Source organism: Coregonus clupeaformis, chromosome 20 (assembly GCF_020615455.1).
Source record: "Coregonus clupeaformis isolate EN_2021a chromosome 20, ASM2061545v1, whole genome shotgun sequence".
NCBI classification, from domain to species: domain Eukaryota; kingdom Metazoa; phylum Chordata; class Actinopteri; order Salmoniformes; family Salmonidae; genus Coregonus; species Coregonus clupeaformis.
Genome location: NC_059211.1, coordinates 31791818 through 31813259, shown reverse-complemented (window position 1 = coordinate 31813259; position 21442 = coordinate 31791818). Strand labels below are relative to the sequence as shown.

Genomic DNA, 21442 nt, shown 5'->3' with positions numbered 1-21442 from the left:
TAGTAAACAACAATGCTTAGGCCTCTACTTCCAGCTTATACATACTACATACATTTTATGGACACAGTCAATTTTACAATAATTATATTTTGTTTGTTACTCCTGAACTTCCTCTACACTCAACCTCTCCGATCATTTTCATGATGTCCATCCGGTTTGCTTCTATATGCCATATCTTTCTAACTGTGCTCTTTCACAAAAGCTCCCAACCTACAACCTATATACTTTTTATGGACACAGTATGCTTACATTATTAGTTATCTTGTTATTGTTTGTTGTTAGTTGTTATTAGTCCCATCCTTCAGCTCCATTCAACACCTCCCATCTATCTCTTAACACCATCCATATTGGATTTCTATTTGCCATATATTTTTCAACTGTACTGTGATGTTTCACAACAGTTCTGAACCCTTCTATTATCATTGTTTCTACAGATTGTAAATTGAAAATAAACATTTTTGCTAAAAGTACTATTATATTATTGATCGATTGACTATGACTTTTCAGATCACCCAGTAGAGCTATCTGCAGGGTTAACTCCAGGTAAATATTGCAATCCTTGAGTCGTTATTTATGATGCAAGGTGATTTGTAGATCAGTCAGTCGGCAGTTGCATGCACTCTCGGCTGCGATGTCGAACAAGCCCTATGTCTATGCTAGCCCAATATTGGACTAAAGGAGCCTAACGTTACTCCTGAGTCCAAGGACCTTACATGTTCTGTTTGAAGGGTGAATTGGATCTGGAAGCCAAAACAGCCAAATACTCCATCTAAACGTCAATGATTCTTAATTGCGGTATGGTTTTAGAAAGATAAATCCCTCTACTTTCATATCACATCAATGCAAAATACACACTTACTGTTTTAACCAGTTGTAACACAGTTGCAGCAGACTGTATTTTTCAGTGACAACATATATTTGTGACGTCTGTCTTCCGCAGATAGCTAATTAGCAAAGGTAGTCCACTCTGTTGTCCGTCTGTTTTCAGTAAACAAGCGCTGTAACATGGAAATATGGCCGGGTGGGAACACTAACACTATAAAGAAAGTGTGTATCAATTTCACCTTTTTTTTTGGAAAATTATTTCTAACCAATATGGAAGATAAGGTCCTTATGCTTCCAAAACCGTACCGCAAGCGATGCGTTTTAATGTTCAGACCGAGCGTCGCGGCTCTTAACAAAACCCCCCTTACAGAAGACACCTTTGTCCAATGACTCTTATGTGTAATGTAATGGAAATGAGAGTCATGATCAAGGGCAATTCCTATGCCTACAGTATGATCAAAATAAAACATGGGAGAGATGAATACGGAATGGTTCAAAGATATTCCTAGTTATATAATTATTTGGTCAAATAAAGTAGGCTGTGTGTGTGAACTGGGCCCAGGCCAGCACTGCTGTTAGTGGCAAGAAGGAGAGGTTGACAGTCCACAAACAAACATGTTTATATTATTTTCATGTTCTTTTATAATCAGATATATATACAGTAGTACAAATGCATTTTACCTATAGTGTTTTGAGGAAATATTAACACCATACAACATTTTACTCACTCAACTCAGCTATTGTGAGCTGATGCTCTGCAAAGTAGAGTGCGTGATGACATCATCACCGACTGGTCGTTGCAGGAAGTGGCAACCTGGAAGTTGATTTCGGAAAAGGTTAGCTGGAGTTTTTCTTTCAACTGCTCTGAATTGTAAGTTACCCTATGTTATCTATTTATTTGACATAAACTTAAATATTTATTTTACCATTCGAGTCATGGTCTTAGTTCGTCTCACTTCGCAGACAGTTTAGAAGAGTGTTTCCAGTTCCAGCTAATGTTAGCTAGACAACTCGATAGTTAGCTAGCTAACAGTGTCCAGCTTCGAATGTAGTCTTCAAATCGCAAGACGGTCTCATGTTACTATGTATGTTTGTCTGATGGTTGTTAAGAGTCTAGGTATTTATTTTGGCTGGCAGCGAACGAACTTGAGAAATGTTTAGCTATTAACGTTAGTTGCCCTAGCTAACTACTAGCTCTGTGTCAGCTGACCTGTCAAAAAAAGAAAGAAAACCTTGCTCACCTTTGACTGTTGACATACTCACAGGGATGTAATCATTAGTCGTTTTACAAGTAAAACCATCATTTCTATTCGACAAATTGAAGTATGACCCTCCCTGTTTCGTCTGCTTCTCGAAACATTTTGCGACAAAGTCGGCGTAATGAATACGCACCAGGTTTCGCATTCAAGGGGTCATTGACCCATCTACCTGCCTACCTGGGAGGGTCTTGCCAAAAAGAGAATTAAAAACTCAGTGGTCTTGCTTACAGCATTCCTTGGCTTACAGGGGTACTACTGTAGCCTAGGTCTATGTAGCTACCCTCTTTTTGAATCCGAGAGTGTATAGAATTGCAAGAACCTACCGGCGCTGCAAAGACTCAGGTAAGCAATACTTTCCTGTGGATATTTTATCTCCACTTCCTACCGTCAAAAGGACCAACAGCACAAACAGGTAAAGTAAGTGTACATATAATTGTATTCAACATTCTGGCTTGTAGAGACTATTTTTTAGGGCGACTTCTTCAGTCTGAATTACCATGGGGTAACCATGGTAACAGGCTGATGTTTAGGCAAAGGCCTATGTAATGCTAATCTCATGAAATACACTGTTTGGGCTATAAGTGCAAATTTGCCTCTGCAGATTAGAATGGAAACAGTGGCTTGTCAAACCAATAGCCATTTACCCTTGTTGTTTTGTTTTATTGATGGGTACCCTGACTGGCCTCAATACCGATCACTGCTGTATCCTTAGTAAACTGCTAATGCCCCCTTTCTCAGTTTAACAGCCCTGCTACACTGCAGCCATCAAGAGCCCGACATTGCCATCAGCCATTGAGGGAATGCTTCTTTTGAAATCAATGACAGCTGCTATACTGCTTGTGTTGCGTCACGCCAAGGTTCAATTCTCGATGGCTGACGCCTGTTCTTGTGAATTGAAATAATGAGAAATAAAGTTGATTTCGGTGAGTTTCTGTGTAACAGATAGAACGTCACATTGATGGCAACGCTTGTAGTGTAGCTGAAGTGTTACTGTGTGTGTGTGTGTGCACGTGCCTGTGTGTGTGTGTGTGTGTGTTCCCCAAGCCTCCAACCTTACTTGTATGATTTACCATTCATGGCAGTGACAACAATAGAAGAATGTTGAGAATGTGAAATTAACATTATGAAAATGTTTGCTTGCAACAGAGCGTAGTTAGGCTGAGCCCACACTGTAGGGCTGTTTGTCTTTCATTATGGCCAGTTACTGCATGATTACGCCCCATCAGATAGAGCCTGACGTGATTCGCCTGCCCTGAGGCACTGTCCCGGCCTCTGCACAGTCGCCAACCCTGATTGTCATGATTTTTGTGATTGACATTTGGTAGATGATCCTGCTGCACTGATACAGTAGCATATTGTTGTGTTCTCAATCATCCATAATTGGTAGCTAGAAGGTCAGTGTTTTGGAACTGTAGTATACAGATCATTGTTATGTTAGCGCTAGGCTATCTTTAGTCTCCTTGGATCCAATTTTAACTGCTTCATCAGACTTCTGATCTAAATGTGACTTTGCAATAGCCTACATTTATGTAAGCTACTTGTAAGCTTTTTTTTTTGTAAGATTTTAAGCTTAGATATCATCAAAATGATGTAGGACTAAGTGTGGCGGATAGGCAAGCAGCTGCCTTAATGTATCAGAGCCCCTAATTTTTAATGTTGGATCAGTGTTGAGGGGGTCTTCTTATTGGTAGAGGCACATTACCCCTGCTGTGTTACCCTCAGAAATGAAAGGTCAGAGCACAGACCCTTGTTGCTGTGTGTGTGTGTGTGTGTGTGTGTGTGTGTCCTCGCGTACTGCACACTGTGTGCTGTTTCAGCTGGAGCATTTGGGAGAGAGAGTGAGACTGCACAGGCAGCTCTTTCCCTTGCTGCTCTACAGCTTAAGGTATCACAAGCCATGTCCTGTTATCACACCTAGGAATACAGTATGTTTAACAACAACTGGAAAATGAAGACTAACAGTAATATAGGTATGGTAGTCCTGTGTTTCCCCACGCTGCTTTATTAAAGGATCTGAATTCTTGCGTTTTGTGTGCATGTTGTGTGGGTGGGTGTGCAGGCCTATCAATTACTGTATTATTTTGAACGATTTTTTGAAATTCCCCCAAAATATAAAACCTTTCTTACTGAACATTTTCTACAACTTTTCACACTGTGTGTGTGTGAATCATTCTGGGATTGACACATAGCATGTCACAGGAAATCAGAGCAAAGCTGTCTCTGTCTCTCTGTGGTTGAAGCCTTTAGGACCCCCGTACCTCACCCCTCACCCTTGACTACCACCCTCCTCCCTGGGGAGGACACAGGGCCATTTCCTGCCCCCTCACGGGGCGATAATTGGAAATGTTGGGTGGGCTGGCCGGCCCCTGCTTGTTTGTTTTGGTGGAATGCTCGACAGTGGGTTATATTTTTGTGGCACTTTCTCAGCAGTGGTTGCTGCTTTAGGGTTAAGCCAGGGTTGGTTGAAGCAGAGCGGTTACAGCAGGGGTGGGAGGGTTGATGCGGGGCAATGTTTTTGGAGTGGCACTTCTCTCTCACCACTGTCGTCCCTCCTCTCTCTCCACTCTCCCCCACCTGTTGGCCGGCCCCTCTCATAGACAGGCTCCTTGAATAGTTACGGTGAGTGTGAGTGAAGGGTTCTGTTTTTGGAGAGTGGCACTTCTGTCTCACCTCTGTCATTCCTTTTCTCACCCCTCTCCCCCACCTGGCTGGTAGCCCCTCTTTCTCCTCTCCCAGTTCCCCCTGCTGACAGGCTTGTTTGTGGGCCATTGGTTTTCACAGTCCTTGGGTCAGTTCCCTGACCCAGTCAGACCACAGGGTAGTCCAGGACAGACCACACTGGAATCTGGGAGAGGGGAGCTGGGGAGCTGGGGAGGGAGGGGTGATAAAACAGTAATAACCCTGTAATAACACAGTAATAATACAGTAATAACACAGTAATAAGTAAGGGATCATCAATGAGGGCTATGCATTCTATGGAAATGAATGAACGACTTGAAAGGTGTATTCCACGATGCGCTAGCGGAGTGGAACTCACCTATCACGGAGTTGCATAATTTTCCAGAGAACGCATAGAGCCCCGAGTTGATTATCCCTTTTATACCATGGCTATAATTTAACACATTTGCCACTAGAATGTGTTCATTTGCCAGTAGAAAGGTGTTCAACATCCACTGAAGTAGCTAGCAAGTTTACTATAGCTACAGTAGTTGTCATGGTAACTAAACAAACATACTTGCTAGTTTAGCTAACCAAACCATCAGTCCTAGCTTGCTATTATAAAAATCTAATTCAACAATACCAATAATGTTTTCAATTCGACTTTTGCTTTCAAAAGCAGCTCAAACAAAACATGTAAGAATTAACTATAGCCGTTGACTATAGCCGATATACTGTGCATTATAGTGAAATAATGCACGCTCTAGAATGCCGTTCAAGCCAATAAGAAACACTATTCAACAATGCCATGGTACAACCCTGTAACAACCCTGTAATAACATAATACATTAGCAGAAGGAACCACTCAATTCACTGTTTGTTTGCAATTTATGCTAAAGGAGCTGTTTTGGTATTGTACAGTTTAATAGGTCTAGTCTGTGGTTTTCTGTGAGAAAAAAATGAGAATTAGCACTAGTTCCCAGTTCTCACGCTCATCATGATGATCCATGTTTTTGTATGTAAACAAAGTTACTGTACTTGTGACAAGGCATTACCAAGGTTTAAACCCTGTCTCCCCGTGGCATCTCATTCTGTAGCTTTCTGTCTCCACATCTTAAATCCTCTACAAACATCAGCCTGCATTCATACGCCCACATTTCACTGTTCTGTTTATTTATCCAGGATTCTGAGAGGAGAAATTGGTGCCTATGCTTAAGTTAGATCTTAAAAATATAATTTCAGACCAACAAACAGACAGAGAGCCAGCCAAAGGATAACAAACCGGAGAGGAGACCGAGGGGATGGAGAGAGCCAAACCCAGACGCCAGATCCCTGATTGCTCTGGTCTAGTCCTCTCCTGGAACCTCTTACTGTCCTGTGTTGGGTTTGGCTGAGAAGTGCTGACTCATTGTGGAAGGCTTGACTGGCAACAGATTCGACAACAAGAAATGTCTGTCTGCCCAAAAACATAAATGGCACTGCAATGACAACATATTACGAGTCAGATTATTTGGTTGTTTGTTTTACACAATAGTGCTGATTTGAATTTGTCTATTTGTAATGGATTCGTGCCTCATCAAATGTAATGTTTGATTCAAAATAAAACTAGCCTATGTATTAGCCTTGTTGTCAGTCTTCTGAACCTTATTTGATCCCATTACTTTTCCTTTAATGCACACATCAGAGAGAGTGTAGCCTAACTGGTGCTGTCTGTGAAATACTTGGCAGTGTTCTCTCTCTCCCCTGCCAGTCTGCCACTGAGGGCCAGTTCAAAGCAATCTGTAGTTCTGGTGTGAGTTTTGAGTGAGGAATGGTTTCTTAAATCGCTGGCCTGTCCGATCAGAGATCAGAGCCAGTTATACCAGGGCCATGATGTTTGGCCAGCTCTGTGCATTCAGACTGAGGGGATCTTTGATGGAATCTGGTGTTTGTGTAATGTTGGGGGGCTGAGGAGAGTGTTAGCATGGGGTACTGGGGAGGCTTAGTGGTAGCAGCGCTGATGGGGAGGCAGGCATGGCGGTGTGGGGGGCAGACGGAGAGGCAGGCATGGCGGTGTGGGGGGCAGACGGAGATGTCTGAAAGGGTCCCGTTGTGCCCCTAGCCCAGACCATCACACAGAACACACACCTAACCCCCTATCACCTGTCAATCACTCCTATATGGGGATACGAGAAACAGTATAGTACATAGAGCTCAGACCAGAGCGAAGTGGACCACTACACTACACACTATATGTCAAATTCAGAATAGGCAGGCCTGTTGTGTGTACAAGCTCAGTTTGTAAACTCAGCCCATTGCTGTCTCCAGTAGGGATATCCCCCTGACAGCCAAGGGGACACCTCTCTGACCACCCCCTCCACCCTCTGTAACCCCCCTCTACCCCCCAGGTCCTTCTCACAGTGACTCAGTCCTTCTGTAGCAGTAGGGAGGGATGGAAGGGACTCATGTTGGAAGTAGTAAGAAAGTTTAGGAATAAATGACTTAAATAAACCACTTAAGGCCTACGTTTGGGAGCAGTAAGTGAAGTCACCCCCCTGTCAAGCCGCTGCTACCCCCTTCTCGGCCCCTTGCTCTCCCCAGAACCCTTCCTCCTATCCAGTTCATTAACCTAAACAGCAGGGGAAAATCAGCCATACCCCTAAAACCCAGACAAGCTCTCAGAGGGGGGCCAATATGACAGACTGATGATCAACACGTGCTGTGTGTGCTTAAATGCTGGCTTGTGGGTGGGTTTGTTAGGGCACGCATCCTAGGCTGTGTTAAATATATATTCAAATGTACATATCTATCACAATACTCTTATTTGCTCTCCTTAGCTTCCATATGCCTCTTTCTAAAACAGAACAATGTCCTGGCATCGTGTGTGGGGTATATTATTTGAAGTGTGCAAATGTCCTAGGGCATAGGCCTATATGGTTTTCATATGTTCTTAAATATACAGTATAAATATACAGTATAAATACTTCCTATGAAAAAAGCCATTCCTCATATTCAGCCCATTCTACGGCTGGCTGTGTCACAAATTGCACCCTACTCCCTATAGGCTAGTGCACTACCATAGGGCTCTGGTCAATAGTAGTGCACTATATTAGGAATATGGTGCCACGCAACTTGGGCTACATGCACTCTTCCCTAACCAGAGAGCTCCTTTCTCCCTGGGCTTGTTAGCTCTGTTTCTGTTGCTTATCACGACCTAGTAGGCTCTAGTGTGACAGAGCTACCAAATAGAGGAGGGGCAGTCACTCTGTTTATAAGTCCCTCTCCAAGTAAAACAAACCTGCCTTTTTAGCCCAATTAGAACATAAGCACTGAGGGAGCAAGACGTAGACTGGGAGATGTTGCCTAGGGCAGCAGGTAGCCTAGCGGTTAAGAGTATTGGGCCAGTAACTGAAAGGATGCTGGTTTGAATCCCTGAGCCGACTAGGTGAAAAATCTTTCTATGTGGATTAGAGCGTCTGCTAAATGACTTAAATGTAAATGTATAGAGAGAGAATGCTTCAGCATCCGTAAGGTGGCCAATGAGTAGGAAGATGTTTGATAATTAAGTGATAATGTGGTCCTCTGTAGCTCAACTGGTAGAGCACGGCGCTTGTAACGCCAAGGTAGTGGGTTCGATCCCCGGGACCACCCATACACAAAAATGTATGCACGCATGACTGTAAGTCGCTTTGGATAAAAGCGTCTGCTAAATGGCATATTATTATTATATTATTATAATGCTCGAGAAGCTAGTGTTTGGAGGATATTGGCACGGGTGTTGATTATCACTTCATTATCAAACATCGTCCTACTCATTGACCACATTACGGTTGTTTTACCAACATATTCAAATAATAATTAACATATTTTCGTTAACTTTATTTTGATGAATTTATTCATACTATTTCATCCTTCCACAAGATATAGTCCCGGCACAAATCTAAGGTTGCTACCCAAGCCGGCTCATTCGTTCTATCGGTTCATTTACCAGAGACGCGACCCAGTCGTTAAGTCGTTTTGTTTTGTATCTATGGACCGGACCCAGTCGTTCGTTCTAAATGTTCCATTGCCATACTGGCTGGCAACGTTCTTATCCCTTGCTTGCTAGCTAGCCAACTATGGCTAACTTACAGTCATGTCAAACCGTGCAGCCCGAATAACAGCAAAGTAGCTGAATTTGTATTTGTTATTATTAAGCTGTTTTCTAGTGACATTTATTTGGGCACATCCATAACAATGAGCTAATGATGCGCGAGTTCACCTGGCATAGAAAATGTGCTCTCTCGTCAGGACACTGTTGTTCAGAGGAGCTAGCCAACAACACAGCTAACACAACACCAACACAGCTAACACAGTCAATTCAAACTGAAGCTGGAAAGACTGCAAACTAGCTGCGCTTTGTTTCGTTTCACCTGTTTTCTATTGAAATGTCTTTGTATATCTATTGACATTTCTTTTTACATACCATACAAATGATGCTGATTCATGATTTCGACTGGCTGAGAAAATCTGCCTGCCTGTGTGTCTCATCCCGACTCCTGACATTCATTACTATGGGACAGCTGTTGATCGAATTTCAATACTGAAACAATGTTGCAAATGTCAGAGAGACAGACTGCAAGGTTTATACAAATCTCCACTATTGAAAACCAATTGCTAGTCTAAAAGAAATGGGAGATAATTTCTAAATGCTTTTTACAGTGTAGATCAAGTTTATAAATTGTCTGGCTGGGCAGTGAAATGGAACCGAGTCAATAGGCATTTCAACGTCATAGCTTTAGCCAGTGGTACCTTGTGGAATAGACACCGGTTGGAATGTGGTTTTAACGAATCAGCGTCCAGGATTAGAACCACCCGTTGTATAAACACAGGATAAACAACAAGAATGGTAAGAAGAAACAGGCAGAGAGAACAGGAGAAAGCGGGCCTTAACTGCCTTTTATATGACTTTAACTGTTATTACTGTACTGTGTGCAGTGTCCCGTGTAGCTCAGTTGGTAGAGCATGGCGTTTGCAATGCCAGGGTTGTGGGTTCGATTCCCACGGGGGGCCAGTATGAAAATGTATGCACTCACTAACTGTAAGTCGCTCTGGATAAGAGAGTCTGCTAAATGACTAAAATGTAAAATGTAAATGTCTCTAGCCTACCTTTGGTTTTGAGGTGATTCATTGTAGGCTGTCAAAAGAGGGTCCTTTAGTGCCACCTAGAGGATTTTTGTAGAACTAATAAACAAACACACTGCTGTAAAACAGTCTGCAGTGCAGTCATGCAAATACTGTTGCTTAGCTTACCTGTTTTTCCCCCTTTTTTCAGTTACAGTATGACTCATGGCAATAAACAATAACCTAGGGAAACCTGAATAGGCATTCCTTTCTCTAATTCTGGAGTTCCTTTTGATACAGCTTAGTTTTGTTTCTGCTCCTGTCATATATCTAAGAGCTTGGTCAATATAATAGACGTAGTCCTACATAAAAGGTTTATTCAAAATGTAACGTCTATGCCTTAATTGTCACTGACAGGGTTGTTCCACTAGCTTGTGACATGTGGCTTGTGCAAGCGCCTCCTTGCTCTGTCTGTGTGTGTGTGTTACAGAGCGGAGGGGTCTGGGCAGTGTTCCCGTGTCCATGCATGGCCCCCAGAGTAAAGTAAACACAGCGCTCTTTTCTCATCCCAGCCGTCAGCAGGCTCTCCTCAGGCCCGAGCCAGAGACCACACACCCGGACCACACACACACACAGAAACACACACACACACACACGCTGCCCAGACCCCTCCGCTCTGCTCCGCAGCACAGATCCCTCCACACACTCTCTCACATACACACAGACCACACAGCGCCAGCTCGGGTCCCCTCGCACGCAACTGAGCAGAGCTGTCAATCTGCCCAGCCTGTGTGTGTGTGTACCCAAGATGGGGATAGAAACACTCCTGTTGAGGAAACACAACAGTTGTAGAAGAAGAAGACAGACTAACCTCTATATTCCCCACTGCCCCCTCCACTCAAACTCCCCTTCTAAACATATGGGCTTGATGAACGACAGACGAGGGGCTTGTTTAAGGCCTGTTAGCCTCTTATCTTCTCCATGTCAGATCCCCTGCCCCTAGATTTCCTCTGACTAGCACACTGCAGCGGAGGTTAGGTTAGGCTGCATGAGTTGGTCCTACATCCCCTTTGAGCTATCAGACCCCCATCTCTTTAAGATGTCATTGTGTGTGTGTGTGTGTGTGTGTGAACTCAGATTATAGCCTAGTAGAATTGCTGTTCTATCATTCTGTGTGTGTAGCTAGCTAGGTGCTGTTATGGACTGGTTAGATGTGTGCTTTTGTGAATGTGCTGAATCATTTTACATGTTGTATCTTTTGTAAACTTAGCCTTATTAAACTTGTTCAGTTTATCAACAAATATTCAACAAGTGTAGGTAAACGTACACTCTGAGATGTTGATGATGTTGCCACAGATTTGCTGCATGGTGATTGGTTCCCTTGTTCCGTGTGAGCTCCTGCCTTGTTTGTAGAGAACGTGTTTTGGCTTTAGTATTAGAAAGCAAAGTGGTTACAGAGAGGCACGGTTGTTCAACCTCAACCAGACCTGGCAGCTATTTATTAACACACATCTGTGATGAAAAATGTATTGGACACCCCTCGTTCTACAGGCTTTTTAGATCTCTTCAAATCCGTTAGTAACACATCTATTTTCCTCCTTTTTAATTTTAATATTCTAAACAGTTTCACATTTTATGTAAAAAATGTACCCAGCTTTTAGCTGTTTCCTCTTCCACACTGGCATATCATCTCTACACAGGTGATTGCTGTTTGTTCTGTGTGTGACAGTGTTTTCTCTGGAAACATTTGTAGCAGTGGGGGAAAAAGGTCACAGAGGGGGGTTGAGGGGGGGGCGGGTTATTGAGAAGCTCAGTTCTGGTGACTTTTTTAAAAAGGACATTCTACTCCAAATTGACTGAAAATAAAAGTATGCTGACACCATCTAAAATATAATTTCCAACTCCAGAAATGAGCCCAATAACACATTGGTAAAATGATTTGTTAAAATGATTTTAACATATTGGGCCATGTATGTAGCCTATGCATGGTCCATATTAACAGGTAAGCTATTAACAAGAAACATGATCACCTGTAGCCCAACTGATGCAGCAAAGTGCAAATAAATAGGCTGAAGCATTGACCCAATTGGGCTATATTAGGAATGTCATTAGCCAGATCCCAAATGTGATCTTTTAACTAGTTATTATCCTATTGATGAATTTGTTGGCCCAAAAAACTTGCATTAGCACAGTGATTATGATGTAGGCCTACCTATTAGGGTAACTTGGGGTAACTCGCCACCGGGGTAACACCCTGCCTGTACTTCTCACAGAAACCACTTCATGTCACAAGTTTTTACCCCACTTTCTCTGGTTGCCACTACTCTTGATCAACAAAAAATAATGTCTGTCTCATCACCGTTTTAGTCATTGTTCAATTTAGCCCCACTTTCCCCTATGCACTGTGAATTGCAGAGCAGTAAAATGCTTAACTATGTTTATCAGTTACACCAGTGGGCACCGGTGGCAATCAATTAATAAAACCAAAAGCTTACCTTGACTTGTTGGATAACAATAGCCAGCTAGCTAACATAGCTAGCAGCCAGCTATCATCCCTCTCTGTTTGAGCCGGGTGTTTGAGTAGGCTAAACTAGCTAGCTGCATTTGCTAGCTAAGTAAGTGAAAGTGAGAAAAATACAACGAAATATAGCTAGCTCCCTCGCTTCTTCATTTTTGAAGAAATTAATTTGTTCAAAACTGTTCAACTATTGTCTTTCTCTCTCTTTGAGTCAACTACTCACCACATTTTATGCACTGCACTACTAGCTAGCTGTAGCTTATGCTTTCAGTACTAGATTCATTCTCTGATCCTTTGATTGGGTGGACAACATGTCAGTTCATGCTGCAAGAGCTCTGATAGGTTGGAGGACATCCTCCGGAAGTTGTCATAATTACTGTGTAATGGGGTGAGAACCATGAGCCTCCTAGGTTTTGTATTGAAGTCAATGTACTCAGTTTCCGTCCTCCTCTATCTGTCCTCAGGCTACACAATGGTGGTACTCTACAGAGTGCTGTTGAGGCTACTGTAGACCTTCATTGCAAAACATTGTGTTTTAATCAATTATTTGGTGACGTGAATATATACTGAACAAAAATTAAATGCAACATGTAAAGTGTTGGTCCAATGCTTCATAAACTGAATTAAAAGATCCCAGAATTTTTCCATACGCACAAAAAGCGTATTTCTCTCAAATTTAGTTCACAAATTTGTTTACATCCCTGTTATGAACATTTCTCCTTTGCCAAGATAATCCATCCACCTGACAGGTGTGGTATATCAAGAAGCTGATTAAACAGCATGATCATTACACAGGTGCACCTTGTGCTGGGGACAATAACAAATATAACAGGTCACTATAAAATGTGCAGCTTTGTCACACAACACAATGCCACAGATGTCTCAAGTTTTGAGGGAGCGTGCAATTTGCTTGCTGACTGCAGGAATGTTCACCAGAGCTGTTGCCAGATAATTGAATGTTAATTTCAATACCATAAGCCGCTTCCAACATCGTTTTAGAGGATTTGGCAGTACGTCCAACCGGCTTCACAACCGCATACCACGTATAACTACGCCAGCCCAGGACCTCCACATCAGGCTTCTTCACCTGCGGGATCGTCTGAGACCAGCAACCCAGACAGCTGATTAAACTGTGGAGTATTTATGTCTGTAATAAAGCCCTTTTGTTGGGAAAAACTAATTCTGATTGGCTGGGCCTGGCTCCCCAGTGGGTGGGCCTGGCTCCCAAGTGGGTGGACCTATGTCCTCCCAGGCCCACCCATGGCTGCGTTCTTGCACAGTCGTGAAATCCATAGATTAGGGCCTAATGAATATATTTCAATTGACTGATTTCCTTAGATGAACTGTAACTCTGTAAAATCATTGAAGTTGTTGCATGTTGCGTTTTATATTTTTGTTCAGTATAGTTTTATCTAAAAAGGATAACTTTTTTTATGTTTCACAATGGAAATGTTGCTGAAATTCACTGAGGAGGATGGTCCTCCCCTTCCTCCTTTGAGTAGCCTCTACTGCTGCTACATAGCCTACACACACACACACACACACACACACATACTTGCACCCGCTTTTCGGTCTCCTACACAAACACACGTTGTGTAGGTTAGGCTATGTGGAATCGATGAGGGAGAGCAGGTTTATTTATCCTACTCTCTGAGGTTTACATTCCTCCTTTCCTTTCCTCTCCCTCTTTCTCTCTCTCTCTCTCTCTCAGTCCGGTCAGAGCTCCTACCAGCACCCTCATGTCCTCCTATGATTGTAGACGTTGTAGCCTTCTCTTTCAAACTCTTTTAAATATAAGCATTTTAAGATATTCTGCATAATAAAACATTATAAAGGTTCATACATGCTTATAAGTAATAACACATTAGCCTATAGCTGTGCTGTACACATTACAGTTGTGTTTCTGTATTAGACTAATATCTGTGTTACGTGTCCTTCTGTCTTTCCCCTCTCCCCTGCTGTGTTCACAGGTTGCTGACTGACTTTCTCCGTGTTCCTGCACACACGTGACCACCACCATGTCTCGTGCCCACCAGCCCCCCCTGGTGACGGGCATCTCACCCAACGAGGGCACCTCATGGACCAAGGTCACCATCCGAGGAGAGAACCTGGGCACTGGCCCCGCAGACCTAGTTGGTACGAGTATGACACACACATACACATGCAAGCACAAACGTACACACACACACACACACTGTTATTTGCATTTGACTTCCGACAGGCAATTCACTTCCATATAAAAAAAAAAAATTGATTGCCCACCTTTCTGTAATGTCATTAATTACTGCGGTTGTTTTTGATGCATAAAGTTATTCTGTTTGGTATGTAAGTGTTTTCACTGGCATTGACAATAATTGTTTGTGTGTGTTGTGTATGAGAGAGAGTGTGTTAGACAGAGTGTTAGTCTGTTAGTCTAAGGCTCTTCCCAGTCTGTGAGGTAGGGTTCATGCCGTTATGACCCTTCGTCAGAGTCAGACTGAGTGACTTTTATTAATTTACCCAGAGCCTGGCTAGCCTACAGTCTACCACAGAACACACTGGACCTTAGTCAGCCGTGGTCAGGCTCTGCTTACATTACACAGAGTGTTTGTTGCTGTTTTTAATGTTCAATTACTTTTCGTTTCTTTCAACTGAGTGAAACCTCTGCCTAATTCACAATTTTATATACCCGGCCAAGATAATTAATTTTAACCCATATTGATTTTGTTTAAAAATAAGACTGTGTTTAAAGGTTTTAGGTCTACATTTAAAATCTGTGATTTAAATGCTGAAACAAATCATACGATGTCTGAACAATATGTTATTGCAGGTTTTTGGTATTTGTTAATTGAATTTAGGCCTAAAATAGCATTTTCTAACCTTTGTGGTAAAGATGAATTTGTCAAAATGTTGAATTTAAAGATTGTTAGAAGTTCTAATTACTGGACACGTTTGCTACAAAATTGTAAAAAAGAAATCGAATTTCAGCTGTATTATTGTCAAGGATATCAGGATATTTGGTTAGAGTATTATAGCAATGACGGGAATCTTTTATTAATATGGTAGTCAATATGTAGGGCTATCAATTATGATGATTTGTTGTTAAAAGGGAGACAATTTAACATATTTGTTACCACAAAAAATGAGCAATTTGATACTCTAACTAAATACTGCATGTCCTGTTTTTATTAAATTTGATCAAAATGTAATTTACCAAAATTATTAGATGTTTTAGAATTATGGGTTAATTGTTTTTACAGAATTACAATAATTTGTTTTGTTTTAAATATATATCTTTTTTGTTTGACATTTGTCATATTTGGCAAATTAAGTTGTGCTAGTGTAAAGAAAATAAACTGTACTTCCACAATTCTTTTAGCTGCTATTTCAAAATGCCTTATTGTGGAACATCCGTTGCTTAGAATTAAAGTCAGCATTTATTTTGATGTAAATGCCCAGATTTTTTTGCGTTGTCAAAATGCCACCACTCATTTCCCTAGAATTTCAGTATTATTTTAATCAATTAGAATTAAGCCACCCACAAATGAAAACCAAAGCACATGAACTGAGTGCGGCAGAAAGCCCCAAAACATGGCCTCACACACGACTGTGCACTTGGCAGGCTGAGCCCTGGCCAATGATTTATATTGACACTATATATACAAAGGTATGTGAATTGTAAGTGCTGTTATTGTGAAGTGGAAACGTCTAGGAGCAACAACGGCTCAGCAGCGAAGTGGTAGGCCACACAAGCTCACAGAACGGGACCACCGCTGAAGCGCTTACAAATCGTCTGTTCCAAACCGCCTCTGGAAGCAACGTCAGCACAGTAACTGTTCGTCGGGAGATTCATTAAATGGATTTCGATGGATGAGCAGCTGCACACAAGCCTAAGATCACCATGCGCAATGCCAAGCGTCGGCTGGAGTGCTGTAAAGCTTGCTGCCATTGGACGCTGGAGCAGTGGAAACGCGTTCTCTGGAGTGATGAATCACGCTTCACCATCTGGCAGTTCGACGGACTAATCTGGGTTTGGCAGATGCCAGGAGAACGCTACCTGACCCAATGCATAGGGCCAACTGTAAAGTTTGGTGGAGGAGGAATAATGGTCTGGGGCTGTTTTTCATGGTTTGGGCTAGGCCGCTTAGTTCCAGTGAAGGGAAATCTTAACGCTACAGCATACAATGACATTCTAGACGATTCTGTGCTTCCAACTTTGTGGCAACAGTTTGTGGAATGCCTTTTCCTGTTTCAGCATGACAATGCCCCCGTGCACAAAGCGAGGTCCATACAGAAATGGTTTGTCGAAATCGGTGTGGAAGAACTTGACTGGCCTGGACAGAGCCCTGACCTCAACCCCATCAAACACCTTTGGGATGAATTGGAACGCTGCCTGCAAGCCAGGCCTAATCGCACTAACATCAGTGCCCGACCTCTTGTGGCTGAATGAAATCAAGTCCTACAGCAATGTTCCAACATCTAGTGGAAAGCCTTCCCAGAAGAGTGGAGGCTGTTATAGCAGCACAGGGGGGACCAACTCCATATTAATGCCCATGATTTTGGAATGAGATGTTTGACGTGCAGGTGTCCACATAGTTTTGGTCATGTAGTGCATTTCTGACCACTAATGTCCCTGGAGCCTGAAATTAGCCTATTAGATGTTGGATAGCAACACGTGTGTGTTAGTGCATATACTGTATATTCAAACAAAACAACCAGTACAGAACAAAGGCAGGAAATGTGCTTTAATTTAATGACTGTTTTATTATTCACAGTTTGTTTCAATGGTTATTTGTTGATCATCTCTCACAGGCTTTTATGATGTTTGAGTACAGTCATCTGCAGCTCTCTGTCCAGTTCCCTTTGGTCAGATAAATCAGAGGTGGTTTCACTTTTTCTTCTCTCTCTCTTTCTCACTCTCTCTCTCTTTCTTTCTCTATTCTCTCTAAACTTCTCTTTACTCCATGAGAAGGGTCAGATAGAAAGATAAATAAAAGAGAGTGTAAAAGTAGAGTAAATAGATATGTAATGAGCCACTTAGCAGTGAAGTGACAGCACTCTCAGTGTGGAGAGAATGATGAAACTGTGGCAGACTTGTCAGGGCTACACAGGACTGACTGGACCCTGGGCTGAACTTTGACCCCTAATGACAGGTTTATTAAACTGCTGTTTGTGTCATTGTGTCATGCATTTTCTCTGTGTGTCTCTGTGTTATTACTTGTTCTGTTGCTGTAAGCGTGCCTATATATTTCTCTCTCTCCCTCAGGTCTCTCCATCTGTGGTCACAACTGCCTGCTGACGGCTGAGTGGATGTCAGCCAGTAAAATAGTGTGTCATGTGGGCCCGGCCAAAGACGATAAGGGAGAGATCATCGTCAGCACCAAGTCAGGAGGACACGGCACCTCCACCGTCTCCTTCAAACTGCTCAAGGCTGAGAAGATCGGTATGATAGTGTTGCTGCTCTCAGCAACCACTCCAGTTCTAATACAAGTCTCTCTGTCAATCATCAGAGGAACTCTAGAACGACTACTCAGTGGCGCAAGTACAGACAATCTTCCTCAGTATTACCAAGCAGATGTAGCGGGGAACTACAGTATGGATACTCATACTGTTTTGTCCTGTGTTGCTGTACAAACTATAGTAGCTCTGTCAGGTACTATTATTGAGTGTGTGATCTGGGCTGTCCCTCAGTGATGATGTGTTTCCTGTGTGTGTCTGTGCTCTAGGTATCCTGGACCAGTCTGCTGTGTGGGTGGATGAGATGAACTATTACGACATGAGAACCGACCGCAACAAAGGCATCTCTCCCCTCTCCCTACGACCCAGCAATCCATTGGGCATCGACGTAGACAAGTAGGAACATACATACACACACACACGTGCGTGCTACACATACACACATTACACACACGCGCACACACATACATACATACACATACATACATAAACACACAGGTTCTAGTCTTTGAGTCATGGTTTAGGTCTGTAAACAGAAACAAAGGATCCCCATGTGGAGGTGTTTGAAATGTTATGCCAACACAGCAATGGCTCAACTGGCTTTAACCGCTGCACAACGCACTGGAGACAACATCATTGTGTTTAAAGGAGGGAGAAGGAAAGAAGAAAGGAAATAGTTGAAAAGAAAGAGTGCAGCCCACCACACATGGTCATAGCAGGCGTATGGTGTGGCCTCTACCTCCCACGCGCCTGGCAGAGAAAGAACAGCCTGTAATGTAATGTATAGTTGAGTTTGTATAGTTTAGTTCTGGTATGTCTGTGCTCTAGGCCCTCTGATGTTTGTTTGGTTTAGAGGGGCCAGGGGCGCCAGGGGCCAAGTGACCACTCGTGGCCAGGGAGGAGAGCCTCTGACTGAGCCGCAAACCCTCCATGTCCAGGGTCACTTTCCTGGGCCTAGTGGTAGGCTGCAACCCATACAACCCAGTCAGTTCGCCTCTTCTCTTTATGTTATTAGCCACATTAAAGACATTATCCGGTACTTTGGCGACTAGTAAGTGTTTTATTAAACCTCCGGATTTGGGCGGATGTTTTCAATGTGTAGTTCATACATGCATAATCTATGAGCAGAGTTACTCTCTTACCTTAGTTAGCCATGAAATCCCTAGTTTGAAAGCAACTGTTTTCTGGAAGCTGTGCGGCACCATTTTCCCTACATTTACCCCCATGTGGGCCAGCCCCCTAGCAATTCGAGTTTCAGCCAATGCCTCTCGCCATTTGGGCTTTTGACATGACGTAGTACACCATTTTCGTGGACCACTTTTGGCTCATGGGTGCTACTTTCAGAACTGCTGGCTAAAAAGTATACAAAAGTACCAGAGAATATCTTTCAAGTAAAGACACTGGTCCATGCAAATGGACAGACACACACTGCACAGTACACACACATCACATTAATGAATATAGCCAATGCTGTTTACTATAGAAACAGTGGCTAGCTGTCCAACCAGACACAGCTGACCAGGAGAAGTGGAGTGGACGGAGTCGGACAACCTCTTAGTAATTGTTTAGTAGTTCAATAAGTTTCAACCCATGATTATAATTACGAGGTCTTGAACCAGTTTGAACAAGTTTGTCTGGTGGTGATGTCACTGGCTGGTTATTCCAACAGAGAGGTCAGACAGGAAGTAATCTTGTCGGTCTGAAATACACTTCCTGGTGATGTCCTCATCAACCTGTTCCTTTTTATTTTGGTCCACACGCTACAGAGTAACAAACGTCGTCCGAGCCGCAATGCTCGAGTGATAATGTCCGAACTGTAACTGCTTGTTTTGAGTTAGCCTGCTGAACTGCATCAATAGTAAGAGGAGGGTTTCTCTCAGCGTATACGTATGTGCTTCCTGTATGTGGCTTTGATAACGTGCCAGGTATGGAGATGAGGGAATAACTTAACGGACTGAGAAAGTTGTTTCTCTCACTTTTACTCTCTCTCTCTCTGCTCCCTAACACTCTCTCTGTCTCTATCGAGATACATGTGTACATTTAGTATGCCACAAAGCAGAAGCTTTGTAAAGCGACGTACAGTACAGTGCATCCATTTTTAGTATGTTCACGTGATCTCTGCGCGAATTCAATGTGCAAACTTTGTTGTTCACGTCACACTCTTACCAACTGAGCCACAACGTTACAAGATTGTTAGAAGAGCATGGGTACTGTGAGGCGAAAGTGTGGTGAGTGGTTTGAGAGTTTAATTGGTGTTAACCTTCCATGATGATCAGACTTGCACTTTCACCCCTCCCTCTCTCTCCCACTTCTTTCCCATGACAACCCATCTTTACATCTTTACTGAGATAATTCTGCTCTATGATGTGTTTGTGTGCATGCGTGTGTGTGTGTGTAATCACTCCCTGAGGGCTCAGTGTGCTCCAGTACAGTACAGGCTGGATGGTGGGGGTGGGGGGGGTATTGGTTTAGTTTGTGTAGCCCACGGGTCATTACCACAGATCAAACCTTCCTAACGACCTCTGGGTCCTCAAGGGGCGCCCAGGCGTCACACACTGCTCTTCCCACGCCCGGCCCTTCGTCCTTGGGCACGGCTTGGCCTCACACTGACCCCTGCTGGAGGACTTTATACCAACACTCCAACTCACCTTTCACCTCATTACATTAGAAGAAGGATGTTCTTGTTATTTTGTACGATGTCACACATGTTCTTTCTTATTTGTGTAACTATGTACAGTTGTAAGCATTACCTCTAATGCATTGTTTGTGTAGATTGTGTTCAAGTTTCAACTTTATTGTCAAAGAGAGAAATGGGTTTTGCAGCATAATCTATATTAATATATTCCATTTAGCAGACGCTTTTTAATATTATTGTTATTTTATTTTATATATTTTTTTACCCCTTTTTCGTGATATCCAATTGTTAGTTACAGTCTTGTCCTATCGCTGCAACTCCCGTACGGACTCGGGAGAGGCGAAGGTCGAGAGCCATGCGTCCTCCGAAACACAACCCTGCCAAGCCGCACTGCTTCTTGACACATTGCTCACTTAACCCGGAAGCCAGCCGCACCAATGTGTCGGAGGAAACACCATACAACTGGCGACTGTGTCAACGTGCATGTGCCTGGCACGCCACAGGAGTCGCTAGAGCGCGATGGGACAAGGACATCCCGGCCGGCCAAACCCTCCCCTAACCCGGACGATGCTGGGCCAATTGTGCGTCGCCTCATGGGTCTCCTGGTCGGGGCCGGCTGCGACACTGCCCGGGATCGTACTCAGATCTTAGACCGCTGCGCCACTCGGGAGGCCCTTAGCAGACGCTTTTAACCAAAAGTGACTTACAGTCATGCCTGAATACATTTGACATATGGGTGGCCCCAGGAATTGAACCCACAATCCTGGCGTTGCAAGCGCCATGCTCTACCAACTGAGCCGTACAGGACCACAGCATGACCATACATATAATATATAAAACATACATTTAACAGGGTTTCCTTAGTAATCAGTTTTATCTGTGTGTTTTCTCCCCCAGGGGTAAGGTCCCTCTGAAAGATCTGGAGGCCATGTTCCCAGGGGTGAGTGGGGATTTCACCAGCGAGAACTTCTCAGCCACCTGGTACCTCATCGAGAACCACTCTGTCACCAGGTAGGTCAGACCTACCTA

The 21442-nt window shown here is 43.2% G+C and overlaps 1 protein-coding gene across 3 annotated transcripts in view; it reads left to right on the top strand.

Annotated features, from left to right (window-relative positions):
* The first annotated feature begins 1614 nt into the window (after window positions 1-1614).
* Window positions 1615-21442, top strand: part of exoc2 (exocyst complex component 2) — a 116386-nt gene continuing 96558 nt past the window's right edge. For 2 of the 3 annotated variants that reach the window (XM_041840202.1, XM_041840200.1), the window contains exons 1-5: window positions 1624-1696; window positions 14313-14478; window positions 17588-17764; window positions 18048-18174; window positions 21311-21424. In XM_041840202.1, coding sequence (XP_041696136.1) covers window positions 14361-14478; window positions 17588-17764; window positions 18048-18174; window positions 21311-21424 — 536 coding nt within the window. In that variant the 5' untranslated portion in view covers window positions 1624-1696; window positions 14313-14360. Of the gene's footprint in view, window positions 1697-14312; window positions 14479-17587; window positions 17765-18047; window positions 18175-21310; window positions 21425-21442 lie in introns of all 3 variants that reach the window. The other variant, XM_041840201.1, reaches the window with a different exon arrangement.